Raw genomic sequence first — 15,429 nt, 5'->3', positions numbered from 1 at the left:
CGGAGCATGGTCCCCCCTGCCCCTGCCCCTCCGCCGCGGCTGCAGCTCCCAGGGCCCCCGAGCGTCTGACTCCAGACGGAGGCGGTGCAGCGCCAGGAGCCAGCGGCACCGGCTTCCCCGCGGAGCGGCCCCCGCGGAGCGGAGCGGAGCGGAGCCGGCCGGGGCCCTTCGCCCCCGCGGGCCTGGATCGGGGCTCGGGTTAGGCACCGACTGCCGCCCAGCAGCCGTCCCCTGACGGGCTTGCTGCCTGCCGTGCTTGCTCGGATGAGTCTGCGACATGCCTAATAAGAGACGAGATGGGCCAGGGCGACGAGAGCGACCGCATTGTGATCAACGTGGGAGGGACTAGGCACCAGACTTACCGCAGCACCCTGCGCACCCTGCCCGGCACTCGGCTGGCCTGGATCGCCGAACCCGATGCCCACAGCCACTTCGACTATGACCCCCGCACGGATGAGTTTTTCTTCGACCGGCACCCGGGCGTCTTCGCCCACATCCTGAATTACTACCGCACTGGCAAGCTGCACTGCCCCGCGGACGTGTGCGGGCCCCTGTATGAGGAGGAGCTGGCCTTCTGGGGCATCGATGAGACCGATGTGGAGCCCTGCTGTTGGATGACCTACCGGCAGCACCGCGACGCCGAAGAGGCTCTGGACAGCTTTGGTGGGGCACCCCTGGATAGCAGTGCCGAGGACGGAGACATAGATGGCACCGGAGACTCTGGTGATGGCGAAGAGGAGCTGGAGATGACAAAACGCCTAGCACTTAGTGACTCCCCAGATGGCAGGTCTGGGGGCTTCTGGAGACGGTGGCAGCCCCGCATCTGGGCACTCTTTGAGGATCCCTACTCCTCCAGATATGCAAGGGTAAGCTATGCAATCAGCACCCTCATCAAAACACTCCAACCTCCCTTCAGCTCCACTTCCTCCCAGCATCATCAGGGTTATTTCCACCGTCAGCACAGAGCAGCCATCCATGTGTGTAGCCATACAAAAATCATGCACGGGCTATGGGGACATAACTCACGCTCTCAAGCAGGCCTCACGCGTGGGGCACGAGTGGACACCAAGGCATGAGCTCATGTACCCGTATGTGGGCTTCCAGAGACCCTTAGTTTCTAACAGCCTCCTAAAAACCCACACAGCCTGGGGCAGGGTCCCCTTCATGGGCCAGGGAGATCTCCATTATACCAGGTAATTTCCCTCCATGCACAGATTTTTACAGTCAGTCATCCCCAAGTAAAGAGAGATGCCTTGTCCAGCCGTCTTACGAGCTAATGGCTCTCTCCCCTTTATGAGATGGAGAAAGGGTCATGGGAGCAGGCAGTCCCTGGGAGATTAGGGCATTTGGAGAGTTTCTCAGCTTGGACTGGGAAGGGAGTCTGTTCCTTTCTCTTTTCTCATACGTACCATGTTCAAATATTTATGATCGTGCTTCTCTGAGAATGGGTAATTCAGTTCCTCACTTACCTCCTCACTCTGTCTTTTCACTTGTGGGAAATGCAAAGTATTAATCAGAGGAGAGGGTTCATTCATGTAGAAGGGACACTGTGTTTGACAGGTTTCTTCCCTGGCTACTGAAGGACAACTCCTCCCCTCCTGGTGCCTGCGGTTGTTTTGGAAAGGGAATGCACACTGGTGCAGTTCACAGCATAGCTGTGGATAAAGATGATCTTAAACAGTCACCCGACTCCTCTAAGTAGGTACCTTTCATGCTATTACAGAGGAGGATAATTACATTAATTAGGGCCTGATTCTGCTCCTGAAGTCAGAAGTAAAGAAAACATTTACTTCAGGAGCAGCAGCAGGATTAACCCCCAAGATACCCATATTGATAAGCAGGGAAATAGATGAAGGGTAACGCCTTCGCAAAGAAATTGGTTTGGATAGGTTTCACTCCTCTCTTAAACGTACCTTTGTTACAGCATAATTGCTGCCAGCCCTCAGTAGGGATGAGTGGTGCTTTGGTGTGGCAGGATGATCAGCGTTCCTGAGGTGGATCAAAGAAGTGAGATCAGATTAGGGAGCAAATTGGACAGATGGAGGAAAGAGAAGTGGAAATGCAGGGACAGGGGAGCTGGTCCTGTATGAATGGGTGGTGGAACAGCAGCTGCTGGGGACTCAGTCTGAGCAGAGATCTCCAGCAGTGAGCCACCAGGTCTGCAGACTGAATGAATGGGGAAAGCTGGAGCACAGCCTGGAGTTATATCTTGGTGCATTTCTAAAGATTCTTGTTTGCACACCCTTTGGAGATTTCCTCCCTGAACAAAGAAGTTAATATTTTAAATGAATTCCTTTAAACAGCATGGAGGATAAAGGAATAATAAAATATTTACCATGAGATGAAAGGATAATGCTGTTGAATTGCAGCTTTCAGATCCCTGATTTCTGCCAAGGGAACATGGAAACAGAGAGGGAAGGCTGGAGGGTATCCCTCAAAAGGCTTAGTTAGCTTCCTTTAATCAAGCCCAATGTTAGCAGGCGTTGATTTGAATGGCAGATCTCTGGTGCCCAGGAATCTGTTGGTAAAACACATTTCAAGTCAAAGCAGTGTGCTTGTCCAAGATTTTGTAGAATGGTCCAAAAGCCAAATGGATAATGCTGTCCCAATGAAAAGGATACAAACAGAGGCTAAAGCACCTTTTTGCTTCGAAGCATTATGATATTTTAGGTCAGAGGAGAAAATCTATAACCAATATTAAGAGTCTTCGTGATGTGCTAGCTGGACTTCTAGGAGAATATAAATTCCATTTTCTTATTCGCCATGGGTATTTTCATTTAGGAAAAGGCATTTTATAAAGTGATTTGGGTTTGTTGTTGGGTTTTGCAGTAGATGTTATACTGTTGTTCACAATTACATGTGCATACCTGGTAGAATTCAACCCCTGATTTACCTCTAACTTGTTCTTTCCTTAAAGGATTGTTAAACTAGAGAAATACGAATTCTGGGCAAAGTTGAAGTGTATACTGAATATTTCATGGGTTAAATATGATTCTTTAACTTGTATCTATGGAGATGTAGGCCATAAGCATTAATATTTTGCATGAAGGAAGATGGCTTTCATCATCAACACATGCACACACTGTCCATTAAGGAGACATTATAAGACACTTAACATTTTCTAATAAAAGCCATATGTTATGGTTATGGATGTAAAAAGAGATGGGAGTTTGATTTATGCCCCTGTAACCTAACACAGACATTGCAAAAAGACCTTAAACTCACAATAGCTAATTTACAGTAAAATAATTGATAGCATCATTAACAAGTGAATGGTATATTAAAGCAACCATTAGTAAAGTCAGGCAACAAATCCACTGTTACCTCACTTTTAATTGTGTACGCTACTTTCAATTAGAAACTGTATTTCAGTCATGCAAAAATTTAAATTCGCATTGCCATCTTGTCAAAAAAATACACCACAAAAATGTGTCATCCTAATTGGATCTGAGACTTGTACTAATGGTGGTTATTATACACGTTTGGTGTTTATGTATGGCACCAAAATATATGTCAAAATAACATCTTAATATAAGCATCGGTTTACATAACCATTATACTTTTACACTTGGGCAAGTAAAAGGAATACAGTATATGAAAGTTAAGATTGAATGAAAACCTGCATATCTGAATAAAGCGAGATTTCTCTGGACTAAATCTGGTACACTAAATGAATGTTGAGGAACTGTCTATGGAAAGCTCAGCATTTACTCAGATCTAGCCATTCTTGGAGCATTTTGGTAGACACTGCTTACAAATACAAGTATATTTGACTGTTTTGCTTCACCAGGACCTAACTCATACTAAATTACATGTATTCTCATTGTAGATGGCCAGGGGAGACTCAAGAGCATTTGTATATGTCAGGCAAAATCAGATAACTCTGCAAATTTTGCCTATTTCTAAACTTACTTTGATAAAGCATAAGCTCCCAGTCACCAGTCATTTGTCTTTAGGTGAAACATAGTCAACAGTTTCTTGTTAAAATGATAGTGGCTGAGTTTAAATTCTAGTTTTCTAAACACTAATTTCTTAAATAAGGTAATTCTTTCTAAAAAGATTAAATACTTTAAAAAATTGCATCATCTTCTAAAAGAAAAGGTAGCTTGTTTCAAACCACAGATTGCCTTAGACACCTACCTTAATAAGATAAATGGGTGTTGTACTTCTCCATAATTTAAAGAATCCACATTTGGATAACAGAGGCAAAGTCTGGTACCTGGAGTCTGAACAGAGTAACAAATAAGGTGATGGAAAAGATCAGACTTACAGAGATACTGTATGCATATGCAGACAGACAGGCATCCAGGTAGATTTTCAAAAGTATCTGATCAGGCAGCTAAATATCACTGCATGTCAATGGATATCGTGCACCTAAATCGGTGAGGTGTTTTTTGAACCTTATTAGAACTGTCTTTTTTTGCGTGGTCAGGCAACTTTGTAAATTTATTTTTCAAAAGTAGATGCAAAGGGGGAAATAGACTCAAAGTCACACAGAAAACTACACAGATACGCTAAAGCAGCATATCCGGGAGTTACGTGTAATAGAGTTCCTGCCTTCTGCACTCATTAGACTTCACAGGCCCCTCAGTACACAAATGCGTGAAAAATATTTTCTTAGCATCCTCTCTCCTTTATATTTATGTCTGGTCATGCTGTTCTTACACTAGCGAAGCTCCCACTGACTTTCTGGGGAGTTTGGCCTGCAGGTATCGAACATCTTTGCCTCCTTCCTTCTCCTCCCCCCCCCAGCAGGATAAGCTTGTGTTTGTGTTAATTCACAAGCGATAGGTTAGTCAGTGCTTGGGAACCAGGAGCTTTCAGCTGAGATTCTGTGCTAGTGCTCCCATTCAAATTGGATGGTTAAGCTTCATTAATGAACCCTCAGGGAAGCTTTTGTAGTCCTCTCAAATAAACATTTTTACTGTTTTTAAATAAAAGCTGGTTGGGGTCCTATGGAAAGTCCTCAACAGCTTGACTTGCCATCCTGGCGTATGCTATACAGCTCTGATCTGGAAGAGGAAAGGCTTATGGCAAAACTCTCACTCACCCGTTCCTCATGTTGTCCCTTCACATCCTGCAGAAGGATCTGCTTTCCTCAGTGGGTGATTTTTGAAGGACAAGTTTCTGACACCGGACACTGAGGAGACAGGAAAAAGGATAGTGGGGCAGAGATGAGGAAAAAGGTATTCCCCGGGGATTTCTTCCAGCTTTCTTTTGTACATTCCAGAGCATTTCAGCCTTGCTGTGTTCATTTAAACTGATTTTTCTCTCTATAAACTACCTCCCTTAGGTACAAGAAGGCTTACGGGATCCTAGTTCCTGAATAACCATACTGTCTTGAGTCTTAGAGGCTGGGGTAATTTCTGCTCATCCTTTACCCTGGCCCAGTACAGCTAAGCTCAGGAATTGGGGAAAGTATCAGGGAGTGGGAAAAGATACTCATCACCCTTTCACAAGGGGAGCTTATTCTGCAGCCATCTGACGTGGGACACACTTTGCACAGGAGTGCTCCACAGACAGTGCTCCGGAGGCTCCCGCTGAGCATGAGCAGATAGGGAGAGAAAGGAGGAGAGCCACCCTACACGCTTTCCCCCACCCACAGGCACCCCTCTCCCCGGGGAGAGTTTTCATCAAAGGGGCCCTGATGGAGCTGCTCTCCTGCCTTGGGCCTTTCTGCAAGGTCTCCCCTGCAGAGGCATATCTAATCCTGCACTGAAGCTGGCTGCAGTAATTCTCACCATATACTTTGACAATTAACGAGACAGCCTAATTTTAACTGCACGCTGCATTACAGCTCTGGAAAAATGAGAATCTTTCCCCATTAAATGAAGTTTCCCCTGCACTTGTAGTATAATGGAATTACAGATAGACATCTATTAACTACCATTCTATCATTCATTATTAATATAGTTCCTAAAATCCCATTTTATTCCTATTTTCGCCCACCAAGGGACATGTTACTGCCAATCCTTATATAACCCATTAGTAAGCATGGTATAGTCTTCTCTGCATCCTGTCCAAAGAAGCCTTTGCAATGCCAGTTAGAAAGTGTTCACCGCTCACACCAAGTCCCGCGTTCAGTCCCTATGAAATTAGCCAAGGTGGGAGCAGGCACAGTCACAAATAACTCCTGGGAATTGTCCCTCTGACTTCAGAAGTAATAAATTTTAAAACCACCATCACCAAAAAAAAAATCATAGCAGCCATGCAGAATCATGACTCCCTTGGTTTGAGTTGTTCAGAAATACATAGGAAGATACAATGTCTGCCCAGAACATCTTACAATCTCTTTGAAGTCACAACCTCACAAGGAGATGAGAGGGATGATGTTATCTACCTGACAAATCTATGGCTGGCTAGGACAGACTTAGCAGTTTTAATTCAAGGAGGGGTTTTTTTTTTAATCCATTTGCCTATTTCCAATTTTATTTCTATTATTCTAAAACCTTAAAAAAGAACAGCATCTGTTGCCATTTTAAATTTTTTTTTAATCTTACTTAATTTTAATGTTTCTAGGTTACAAAATTTACTCGATTTAGCCAAGGCTGTGATTGTATGGATCATACCATCATATGCATACACATATATATGCCTTCCTCTCACTGCCACCTCCTACGATGCTGAGTGGGATTTCCATATGAGGAAGGACTTCAAAATTAAACCATCCCAAAATACATCTGAAAATGTAACTGTGGTGCCACTGAAATCAATATGAATCTAGTGACTGGTTTCAGTATGGTATTTGGTCCCTTCTCTCTTTAATCCATCCCTACGTGCCTTCAGTTATTTTCTTTGCACTTCTCCTGACATTTGCTATTTTGGTCTTGGTTAGGAAAAAAAAAGGTAATAAAATACTGGTATTCTCTGTTGGTATACCATGAGAGAAAGGATAAAAAGATCTGTGGATGAATTATAGTATTTCTATTTTAGAACTGCTCACAAAAATGTGATATATTAGACTATGTCTAGGAAAACTATTTTTCCATCTTGTTTTTCCTTCTGCTGTGCAGTCGAGTATTCAATGGTAGTCATCTTTCTTATTTGTAAAAATACGTGACTGATCTGTGTATATTTATGGTAGTACTTTGGTAAAGTTGATACATATTGCCTTTCTTTTAACATAAGGAGAGATGTTAGCAAATCAGCAACAGAGGGCCTAGCCTTACTGTTACTGAAATTCAGTGCCAAAATTACCACTGACTTCAAGGATAGAAATGAATTTTCCTGCAGTATGGTTCAGGATAACAAATTAATTGCAGTGTACTGCTTTTTAATAGATACATTCCGTATTTCCATTCCAAAGCACTGAAGCACAATAGATCTTAGCAATTTATTAGGAGCATACATATTCAAATATATATTTTTATAAGAATTTAAAGACATGGCCATCTTTAGCATATTGCATCAAAACATAGGAGCTCTAATACTGACAAAGCTCTTCATGATCTGGCACTTTTTATTGCAAAAGACTATAGAATACATCCCCATTCAAACCACATGACTCCAATTAACATTCAGCCAAATCATATCCAAGCGCTGTATCTCATAAGAAAAAGGGCAAGCAGGGGTATTCAGATTGAAAAATTGGGCCCTAATTGACAATCAAGTGCATAATTCTTTCTTATGCAAATACAGATGGCAAAACTGAGTTTCCATTTTGTATAGGCTTGATTTTATGAAAATTCAGTGCATTCTTGGGGGATAAGACTAATAGAACAGCCATTTTGAGATCTTTGCATTTGTATTACAATTAGCTTCTCAGTTACTATATACTGAATTTGATCTGAGGAAAGAACAGTATTAGAAGGCTGACTTGGCTTTCTCTACTGAATATTGCATTACATAAATATGTGATTCACTCCAAATGGTACACAGGAGTGTTAGGATCAGATGAAATCAGAGAAATCTATGAATCTATGGAGAACCACCTCCTCCCTCTGGAATATAAACCAAATGCTGTCATTTCTAGAATAATTTTTACATCTTTCTCCTGTGCTCAGTAAGGACCCAGATTTTGCTATCTTCACTCCTACTCTTGTAGTGATAGCTTACTCCAGGAATACCCCCATTTCCTTTGGGCTGAGAACAAGGTACTACCCAACACGGTTAAAGGTGAAAGGACCAGGTCCTAATTGATTTTCACTTCTTTCAGATATAATTTAGAAGATATAATGGGGGCTCTTATAAATCATGCTATAAAAATTATGAATAAATCTCAGTCCAAGGCTTTTTGCAGTGATTGCTTATGATGTAAGACCCTTTAATGACAGTAAGTTAAAATTGCATTGTAATGGCCCTTTGTAAATGCAATAAATCTCCGATTTCAGTGCACTGCAGACAGCCAGCGAAGCGTGTGCTGCACATGAGCTACCAACACAGGCACACACTGCCGGCACACACTTACGTAATTATGTTGATACTTCAGTAGCAGCAGTAAATCTTAGCCCTGCTAGATTTACTTTGAGAAAATGTTCAGTCAAGACCATTGTGGTGTTGTGACCGCATGAAATGGTTTAAAATATCCTACTGGCTTTTAACTTGAAAACCTGGGAAAGAATGTCCCTTTTAAAAAGCAGTAAGATGGATCATTGTTGTGGTTTAACCCCAGCGAGCAGCTAAGCACCACGCAGCCGCTCACTCACTCCCACCCCCACCCAGTGGGATGGGGGAAAAAATCAGGAAAAGAAGTGAAATCCGTGGGTTGAGATAAGAACGGTTTAATAGGACAGAAAAGAAGAAACTAATAATGATAATACTGATAAAATGACAACAGCAATAATAGAAGAATTGGAATGTACAAATGATGTGCAGTGCAATTGCTCACCACCCGCTGATTGACACCCAGGTAGTCCCCGAGCTGTGATCCCCCCGCCCCCACTCCCCCCAGTTCCTATACTAGATGGGACGTCACATCGTATGGAGTGCCCTGTTGGCCAGTTTGGGTCAGCTGTCCTGGCTGTGTCCTGTGCCAACTTCTTGTGCCCCTCCAGCTTTCTCGCTGGCTGGGCTTGAGAAGCTGAAAAATCCTTGACTTTAGTCAAAACACTACTTAGCAACAACTGCAAACATCAGTGTTATCAGCATTCTTCTCATACTGAACTCAAAACATAGCACTGTACCAGCTACTAGGAAGACAGTTAACTCCATCCCAGCTGAAACCAGGACAATCATTTGGTTTTAAATAACAAAGGCAAAACCTATCCCTACTGAGTCTTATAATTTCCCAGAGACAAATATAAATTAAAATAGGTATTTTGCTCTGCACAACCAAACCACATCCATCTTCCTTCCTGAATTTCCTGGATCATCTACTCAGCATTCACAAAAAAATTTAAAAATATGCACAGAAATACACCAACAGGGTAATAGCTTCCTGTTTCAGCTGCAGCAGAATCCCTATTCCTGTCCACCTCTGCCCTCCAAAAAACACATCTAAAACATTACCTGCATTTCCCTATTCAAATACAGAAAGATCTGGTCAGTTCAGGTTGCTTATTATTTGACATGCATCAGAAATTCAGCTGAAGATTTCACTTTGAAAATTCATTCCAATAACCCTGTTCTATTTTTTTGTTTGGATTCTTGCGGTCTTCATTACACTGGATCAATTGACAGGTATAGATGGTGGAGGCCAGTTTTGTGATTTATCCAGTTATTAATTAAATGAAAACCTTCAGTCAGAATGCTTCTAATTTGATAACAGATTTCCAAAAAGATGAATAGGGAGAAACCCCTAAAAATGCTGAGCACCTACAACCTCCAGCGCAAGGGAAGTCATGTCTTATAGCAGAAAAGGACATGGGCAAAGAGTTAAGAGACCATCAGTAAAATCCCACCCCGCCTCATAGGGCCACTGCCACAGCTACCACTGATTTTAGTGAGATCCAGCCAGAGACCCATGCAGACCTATTTCAGGCAAAATTTTTCAGAACAAGGACAATTGTGTAATTGCCACAACACTCGATGCAAAAGGGCTTGCCTTCACTGCACCCTCTGATCTCTACTCTAAAAACAAGACAACATGACATCAGCCACATTGTGCTATTCCTGTTTCTTTTTTTAGCATGGTTCTTCCCATTGCTTCTAGTGTAGAATTTTACAAGAAATCTAGTGACAGTACATCTTAGCACTTCTTGGGAATGCGTCCCGCATAATGCAGAACTGATTTTAACTCAGGCTTTTTCAGTAAAGCACTTGTAAGGACAAACCAAGAACAACCTAACCATGCTATGATAGCTCAACCAATACCAGACTGAGTCAATTGCTGGGTAGTGGTGTTTGGTTTTCTTTTTTGGGGGCGGTAGCAGATCATTTTAGATCTGAATTTTGCTTAAGCAATATTGAAATTTAGTGTTCAGCTGATAGGAGTTCAGTGTTTATCCTACCAAGAAGTCCCAAATGTGCTAGCGATTTTATTAGAAGACCTAATGTAAATTTCAAAACTGTATAGATTACTTGAAATGTTAGTTATGTCTAAGCAGCAGGAAATCAATAGTGCAAAAGTGCATTCACTGTTGTAAAGAAAACATCTTTTGGAGAACTTGCTCCGCTAAGAAAAGTGGCTCAGTTTACCTTGTGTCAGCGACATGGACTAAAGGCAAATGAAAAGTTTGAAATTCAATAGCTATTCTATAGCATCTTCAACTCCAAACCACAAATTTATCTTCACATATGTACTACCATCAGCTACAGCAACTCCTAAAACTGCACATTTATGGTCCTCAAAGGATGTCTTGGCTAGGAGAGCTGGGTAAGCCTTTGTTCTTATTGGGTGATCTTTAACATTCATTCCGAACAGTCCACACACATCTAGAGAAATATACACAGACCTACATGGTGTGAATTTACTAGAAAGAAAAAAAAAAAACAAAACCCCAACCCCAAAACCCCCCAAAACCTGAGATTTGGACAGATGATTGCAAGCAACTGAATTAATGCAGCTTATCAAGTGAGCATTTGTTAGCAGATCTGACTAAAGTCATTATTTGTGCGCCCTACTTGCTTGCATATGTTAGCTCTGAAGAATCCTCTCAGGGGTTTCAGCTAGCATCTACAGCATGCCAGTAGTATGAAGGCAAGCCATATTTGTACAGCTTAGCAAATGAACATTTGCAATGGCACAAGCATACAAACAACACATTATATTAGGTCATTAAGCCACATCATTTGGGTATGCTTCAGCCCTTCTCATTTTCTATGAATTTTACTGTGTGTGGAATCATACAAGACATTTAATCTTAGTGTGTCATTTTCAAAATAGAAAATCAACTTTTCTCAGGTTACTTGCTTTGCATTTTTTCGTCCCTCCCTTATTATGTGTTTATTGCAGTAACAAGCACAATAGGGTTATCATCTCTGTTGATGCCTCTAATTGCTATTACCGTAAAAACAGTAACTTAACAATAAGCATCTCTGGGAAGAATTTACACAACACTCAGATGTAGTGCTTCCCAAACCAACCTGGACCGGAGCAGAAGATCACCCAAAGCCGTGATTCTTCAAAAAGTGCGGTATGCGTATGAGTTGTGCCAACCACTGCAGAGACAGCAGGACTGGGCACCCACCATCTCTCCATCACTCCCGCGTCATGGAAATCTAGCAGTCCGTTCCCACATCTTCACTTCTGAGGCCAGACTCATGAAAGGATGTAGCCATGTGAGTTCAAACTTATAATTTCCAAAACACTAACCACACAGATGTAATTTTTTTAAAAGCATATTAAAATTTCTCAGTGCCTACAGAATAGTTTCTGTGCCCAGAACTGCTTTAGTATTGTTGGCAATGGTCTTATATCAAAGCCTTGTTAATGCCCGTAATTTTTCTTTACTAACAGGCACCATCCTTTAAACGTACTTGCTGAATACACACTAAATATAAGCTGTTTTCAAAAAAATGCTCAAATGAAATCAGGAGATATTAGTAGTGTGAAACAGTTCCCCAGATGTAATAATTCAGTGGCTACAGTCTTTTGCTTAGACTGTGAAATTTCAGGTTTAATATCTTCCTCCAACTGCAGGATTTCAAATTTTCATCTGTCTCTGCTCAAGAGACTTCCCAACTTCAGACAGCTGCATAATCCAGGCAGTCAGTGAAGTTGATGCAGTTTGCATGGTGTGAGGATCTCGCAAACCAATACATTGGGTATGTGGGAAAGCAGCATTTTCCAATAATGTGGAACGAAGAAGCTGTTCCTGTGTGGTAATTTTGGGCTACTGAATTCAGCAAGATTAATAGCAAAAACCAGATATGTGTAGTGACATTATCAGAGACAGCGTAACTTTAGCATGTGACAACACTATTTTTTTTATTTTCAGTCACTCACTAGTTCGAAGCCAGTTCTTATTAGAAATAACTGTATGTTGTCATCATGCAGTTGACTCCAGGATGAGCCATGTGCAATGATTTAGTGATGTCTGTGCAGCCCCTATAGAGAAGGAACGTACAAAACGCACAAGAAAGTATGAGATGGTACGCAGAAGTAGACAACACACAGAAGTAGGGAGAACTTCTTCACCCCGGGGTCTGAGCAGTTCTGCCATGCTGAAAAGTGAGCTCCCAAGTCAGCGTAAGGATATATCACATGATTTGTTTTGAAAAGACCTACATTTCCCAGGGCTATCAATCTGTCACCTTTCAGTCATGCCATTTAAATACAAGCATTCTTAAAATCTGTGAAGGCTGCCTTTTCATCAATATTTTAACATAAACATTCTTTTAATTTAAATGGAAATTGATCACTTACATTTTATTACCTTTTAATACAAGTGCATTATCACCATTAAAGGAAAGTGATCCCAATTAAACTATTGCCAGGATAAATTTAACTTGGAAAAGCACTAGAACAAGTCTTTGCAAGATTAGGGCCTTTTACAGCACGTATGCTTTAGCTCTGGTATTAACAACCAACACAGAAGGGATCAATAAACATTCTAGCTATTACATTCGCTGCCTTCGTGATGCACATAACACTAGTACAAAATCTTACTGGAAACTGTGACGGGTATATTGTTAAATATCCCTCTCTACTGTAATTTACCTTATAGAGAAGTCTTGCCAGGGGCTCTAATGAAGCAGAGGCAGTTGTGCAGTTTTACCATCTGTTATCAACTCCTGCTATAGCTGAAAAACAATTGTATTAGAATTTAGAAATGACAAACATTGAAAAAAAAATATTTTCTTTCATTGTTTAAATAGCTTTGCTGTGCAGTCTAAAGAACAAAATGTTTGGACAATAAATAAAACATTTTAAAAACTGATTTAATTAAAAAACAAGATCTAGCAAAAGAACAGTGATAGAGTTGTTCTACATAACCACAGCACAACAAAGAGGTATAAATAAGCAATCATGTTATATTCCACAGCCTTCAGATTTAGATTTTAATTCAGGGTAACATATCCTATTTTTATATTCTGTAGAAGAAGAAAAAAAAAATCAACAAAAAACCCCTTTGAAATAATTGAAAATTTTAAAAAGGCTACATCTATGCTATCTAATATAGGACCGTAGGACCAAATTGTAGAGTACTTAGGAACTGAATCCTCCTATTCCTCTTTCCATCCAAAGTAAGGACCTGCAGGGTAAAAACTCCGAAGAACACTACAGTGTAGCTTCACTTATGTGCAATGGACTAAAAATGAATACTTAATATTTATATGAATCATTGTCAGTGTCAAGTAAGATGAAGCTTTTAAAAATAGAACCAAATCAGGGAATGAGTTTTAAGACTCAGTGGGTAAATGCCTCTTTACGTACGGTATTATTTATAGATATTTTTCTAATCTGTTCTGTCATCTTGTCTCTTAAATTATTAGAAAGGAAGCAAGGAAGAACTACGGCAAATGTAGATGAAAGAGAAATCTTACTGGGAACTGTGGCAGGAATACGAGCAAAAGCTAGGAAGTCTGGAGCTGTGTTCCTAGGCCTCTTATTCTCTGTACGTTCTACACGAAAACCATTCCAGCCTATTTTGTAATTAAATATGTACATTTTTTAAACTACTCTCTTGCAACAAGAGGAGTGGCATTTTCAAGACTCTGTCTGGCATCCAAAAGACCCACTACCACACCTGAAAACATGCTGAAAACAAGCTAATCACAAGCAGGTTTCAGACATTGGGCTAGCTCTTGTGTCAGTGGTCTTGCTAAGCCTTGGACATCCTGCAGTAGCAAAAATCCCCTTTAGATATAAACGTTGATCTGACAAAGAAAGTCACAACAGGAATTTCAGCATCAGATCCTGATTTTCATAGCTCCCTTTGAAGTCAATGACAGCTGCAGACGGTCTCTTCAAGTTGATCCCCAAAGGTTCTCAGCTAGGTATTGAAAAATTTTTAACATGTCAGTTGTGATAGCTTTGTGTGTCTATTTATCATCATCAGATAAGGAGACTGCCAGTACTAATATCTCCTTGCATCATGAAGGTTCTGAGAGACTTAACCATTTATGAAAATACTTTTAAAAACTTCTACAAAAAGGACAAGATATAAACAAAATATTATTAGCATTTTAAACAAGTATTCAATACTGAAGTGCAAAATACTCAAGACTATTAAGATGAAAGTCACCTTGTAAGAAAATTCAAAGGAAGGGGGCACATACACATACACAAAGCTTCTGCTGGATTCTTGCAAATAGGGGAAAGTTATCTTTCACATGTAGGAATCTGGGGAGGTCATCCTTATTTTCATTCTGCTAGGAGGTAGAGAACTCTGCTATGAAGCAATTAAAGCCATTTGTTCCCTTATGCAGAAACTCACATTACACAACCTCCATCAGACAGGAATTAAAACTGAGTAAAGCAGGCATCTACATGGTTATGGAATACTGCACAGGGGGACTACGTATCCATAGGCTTTTGTTTTGATCATTTGAGTACTATTTTTATAAACACCAATGTGAAGTACTTTTTTGTACTCTCTTCATCCAGGTAGGAGTTTGAAGTAGCTGTATGTCTGCTGAGAACACCACACACAACTGCTCTTTGATTTTATCACATTTCTTGCAAATACAAGCTTTTGCTGCTCTTGACTTCAGCAGCAAGATCTAATTCAGACCAGCAAGAAATTTCATCTAATCTCTTTTTATCCTGATTGTCCTAAATCTGTTTTAGGCATAAGATGCAGATATTTACACGTGCGAGAATTGTGATAAATTTAAGCAGAAATCCTACATGTGAATGTTAGGAACAACAGCTCTATTATTTTTTTTTTGCCACAAGGATATCTGATTGCATTGTTCAGCCCAATAGCCAACCAGGTTTTATTTAGCGATGCCAGTCTAACAGATGTAATTTCCACTTATGGTAGCTGTGGGCACATCATTAATTCTAGTAACTGCAAAACTTACAGTAGAAATCCCTTTCTGTGGCATCCCTTGCTTCTCACTTTGACAGCTTTAGCAAAAGAACAACAACAACAAAAAATTTCT

General features: G+C 40.8%; 1 protein-coding gene across 5 annotated transcripts in view; it reads left to right on the top strand.

Moving 5' to 3' along the window:
• The first annotated feature begins 296 nt into the window (after positions 1–296).
• The window catches only part of KCNC1 (potassium voltage-gated channel subfamily C member 1), a 128,185-nt gene continuing 113,052 nt past the window's right edge, over positions 297–15,429 (top strand). For all 5 annotated transcript variants that reach the window (XM_075047965.1, XM_075047968.1, XM_075047969.1 and 2 more), the window contains exon 1: positions 297–866. In XM_075047965.1, the coding sequence (XP_074904066.1) occupies positions 297–866 (570 nt within the window). The remainder of the gene's footprint in view (positions 867–15,429) is intronic.

The sequence above is a fragment of the Buteo buteo genome, chromosome 16, assembly GCF_964188355.1.
Source record: "Buteo buteo chromosome 16, bButBut1.hap1.1, whole genome shotgun sequence".
Taxonomy (NCBI): Eukaryota; Metazoa; Chordata; class Aves; order Accipitriformes; family Accipitridae; genus Buteo; species Buteo buteo.
The sequence above is the reverse complement of the archived record's forward strand: the minus strand, read 5'-3'. Positions and strand labels throughout refer to the sequence as shown.